Here is a 3,859-nt window from a genome sequence, read left to right on the forward strand (position 1 = left end):
ATTATTATTATTATTATTATTATTATTATTATTATTATTATTATTATTATTATTATTAAGGCAGTGAGCTGGCAGAATCGATAGGACACCGGGAAAAAATGCTTAGCGGATATTTCGTCCCTCTTTACATTTTGAGTTCAAATGTTGCCGATGTCGACTTTACCTTTCATCCTTACGGGACTCAATGTAATCGATTAGCCTCTCCACAAAAATTTCAAGTCTTGTGCCTATAGCATAAAGGATTGTTATTAAAGCAGTGAGCTGACAGAATGGTTTTCACACCGGACTAAATGCTGAGAGGTTCTTTTGTTTTTATGTTCTGAATTCAAATTTTGGAATCGATAAAATAAGTAGCAGTCGAGCACTGAGGTAGATGTAATTGACTAGCCCCACCACCACCAAAATTCCAGGCCTTGTGCTTATTGTAGAAGAGATTATTATTTATTTTATTGATTTTCGTAGTGTGAAGACATATTTTTCTCTATTCACGAAACGTTTTTATTTCAGTCATTACCAAATGAAATTTTCTTTGGTGTATTTAATTAAAGATGATCTGTTGATTACTGAAACATTAACTTACCTGACAAAAGCGACATACCGTCGGTTACTGAACCAACCCACGACGTTTTGGAGCGGCTGTCCCCAAAATAGTTCAGTAAAGAGATTAAAGTCAAGCCAAATGACATAATAGTTCCACCGACTATGAAGTTGATCGTGAAGGCACCCAAACACACCATCCAACCCCAGCCACCGTCTGGGGCATCAAGAATGAGACGAGATTCATAGATATCTTCTGGTGCCTGGCTAACACTTGAGCGCAGTTTCAGTGGCGACGGAGATACCGTCTCAGACTGTAAAGAAAAGAAAAAGAAAATAACAATTGAGGTACAAGGCCATCACTTTTTTCGATGAGGGGAGAGGTTAGTTAATTAAATCTACCCCAGTATTTGATTGGTAGGTTATTTATCAAACACAGTGAACTGAAAACAAAGTTGATTTCGGCGACATTAGAACTCAAAACATAAAGAGCCGAGAGGACTGCTGAAAGGTCTTTTGTCCGGTGCATTAATAATTTTTCCCAGCCATCAACTTTGTAGAATCAATGCCAGTATTGGATTGCTATTTATTTATCAACCCCACATGGATTAAATTCAAAGATGACCTCGATGGAATTTGAATTTAGAACATAAGAATTGAAACGAATATTACATGGCTGTCCACTTAACTCTGTAACGACTCTACCAATTCTCGGCATGCAATAATAGTTGTAACTCCATGTAACTCCATTGTTCTGACTACTGCAATCTATGCCAGCAAGACTTGGAAGAGAACAGTGAGCATGGATAGAATAGTAAATCTATTCTCTCAAAAGTACCTCAGAAAGAGCCTGGGAGTCAACTGGCGAGACCGTGTCACAAATGGGGAGATTCTGAGCAGAGTAAAATACGACCACTGCAAGAGATTGAAGTAGAGCGCTGATTCCGCCTGGCTGACCACATTCTCTGGCTAGCCCAATGATTCTCAACCATTTTTTTATTATCTTTGGACCCCTTTGATTACTGGTTCTATTCAGATGGACATCCAAAGCCATTCGATACTTAAAAACTAGTTCTATAGATGCTTCTTTCAAAACTACTATTTCGTCTTTCACACATTCGCTTGTGTAAGCTGAACTATGTAAAACGTTAGAGGAAGAAATCTAGCTGTTTCTTGCAATAAATACATCCAAAGTAACATTTTTCATGCAAACTGAAAATATTACTTACTATTTTGCTTGTGTGGATCCCCAAAAGTCTTACATGGACCCCCCAGGGATCATATGGAGCCCGGTTGAGAACCACTGGTCTAGCCACTCTCTAAAACAGTCGTGACTTGGGTACCATCCGTCGGCAAGCATAAAAAGGGAAGACCAAAGACACTTGACGGTGGACATTTCAAGATGACTTAATCACAGTCAACATTACGTGGGATGTATGGGCAAGAGTAGCAACCTACCGACCTCGGTAGATGAAGCGTACCGTCCAATGCACTGAGTAGTGCAAGTGGATCTAAACCAATTATTTGATATATTTCTTTCAAATTTTGGCGTAAGATCAGCAATTTGGGGGAGGAGGTAACTTGATTCCATCGACACCTGCAGTTGATCGGTTCTTGTTTTATAGACCCCGAAAGATGAAAAGCAAAGTCGACATCGGCGGAATTTAAACTCAGAACTTAAAGACGGACGAAATGCCGCTAAGTATTTTACCCGACGTGCTAACAACTCTGCCAGTTCGCCGCCTTAATTATCTATTATTATCTAATATTATGCTTTGTGCTATTTTGTGTTTATATATCAAAGCCACCGCTCACAAGCGAGTACTACTACGCTTTGGATAATTGTCTTAGACGCCTATGTAGTAGTGTTCAGATATAGATAACCTATCAGTCCTCCTATCTCTGACCCGGCGAAACAACGAAGTGGGGGAGAGAAAGAAAGAAAGAGAGAGAGTTGGAATGCATTTTCGGGTGAGTATGCTAGAGCAACGTGAAATAAAGTATCTTGCTTAAGGACGTAAGGTGTGTGCGCTCGGAAGACCTCCATGACGATGGGTAGATGATTTAGTTAAACGATTTGGACAAAAAGGAAAAGTATGGCGTAATCAAAGAAGAACTGGAAGTGCATTGTGACCAGCGATGTTTAACATCTGATAACCTAGCCCATAGGGATGATACACCGACCCCACCTCCATATATATATATATATATATATATATATATATATATATGTAACAAGCAAAGTAACTTATAAATCTCAAGAGATCAGAGTAGTAACTATATTAACAAGTACAGATAATCGCCTCATCAAAGTGGCTGTTCCATGTTACTGCTAGTTTAACCAGTGCTGCACCGATAATCAGCTGGCAAATGATCTGCCTGGGGCTAAACTAATAGTAACATGGAACAGCCTGATGGTATCAGTGAATATTGATCAATTGGTATATACTGGTATCTAATAAAGGAGTACTGAGGTAAAAGAACATGCTAACTATAAACTGATTTAATTATAATCTAAGTAGTTTATTTTAAGTAGTCAATATACCAGTATTGTTATATATACCAGTATTGAATATACCAGTATTGTTATATATAAGCTAAGTATGAATTTATAGAGGTACAAATATTAGATTTATTTTATAAACAAATAAATAAGTAAAGGCTATTATAAAATAATAAAGAGGATTGCTCTGCATTTAAATTGATGTAATGGTTGCATTGTTCAATTAAATGGAGTTGCGTGAAACGATCGTACTGCATTACTTCTAGATATCCTTGTTGCTTATTTTGATTATATATATATATATATATGTGTGTGTGTGTGTATACGCACACATACATACATACATTCTTACATACATATGCATATATGAGGATTTAACTCTTATTTCAAGCAAGCTGGTACTTCGTGTATCCTTTATTATAATTATAAATTTATTATAAAATTCTATGTAATGCTTGCATTGTTCGATTAAATGAAGTCACTTGAAACGGTCATATTGCACTAATACTTGACATCTTGTTACTTATTTGATTTTATATATATATAATAATGCCCTAATTCTTCGAAACGCTTAGTTTAGAATTGGGGCAGCTGATGAAGGAAATATTCTCTATGTGGCCTGTTTGTTTTCTGTGTTCTGTTTATGTTCTGTTTTTCATTTTGTTCAGGGGTTTTTTTTGTGACGTCCTGTACCCAGATATGCATCTATATATACACGTAGATGTAGGTTTGTACATACATGTACGTATATACGCATATACTCACATATTATTTGTATTATATATATATATATATATATATAAATATATATACAAACAC

The 3,859-nt window shown here is 36.4% G+C and overlaps 1 protein-coding gene across 3 annotated transcripts in view; it reads right to left on the reverse strand.

The window, feature by feature from the left end:
- Positions 1 to 3,859, reverse strand: part of LOC106879734 (monocarboxylate transporter 9) — a 61,993-nt gene that overhangs the window by 12,644 nt on the left and 45,490 nt on the right. For all 3 annotated transcript variants that reach the window (XR_008266380.1, XM_052975178.1, XM_052975177.1), the window contains exon 2: positions 581 to 851. Coding sequence is in view for 2 of the 3 variants with exons in the window: in XM_052975178.1 (XP_052831138.1) it covers positions 581 to 851 (271 nt within the window). In the remaining variant the exon portion in view is untranslated. The remainder of the gene's footprint in view (positions 1 to 580; positions 852 to 3,859) is intronic.

Source organism: Octopus bimaculoides, chromosome 20, assembly GCF_001194135.2.
Source record: "Octopus bimaculoides isolate UCB-OBI-ISO-001 chromosome 20, ASM119413v2, whole genome shotgun sequence".
Taxonomy (NCBI): Eukaryota; Metazoa; Mollusca; class Cephalopoda; order Octopoda; family Octopodidae; genus Octopus; species Octopus bimaculoides.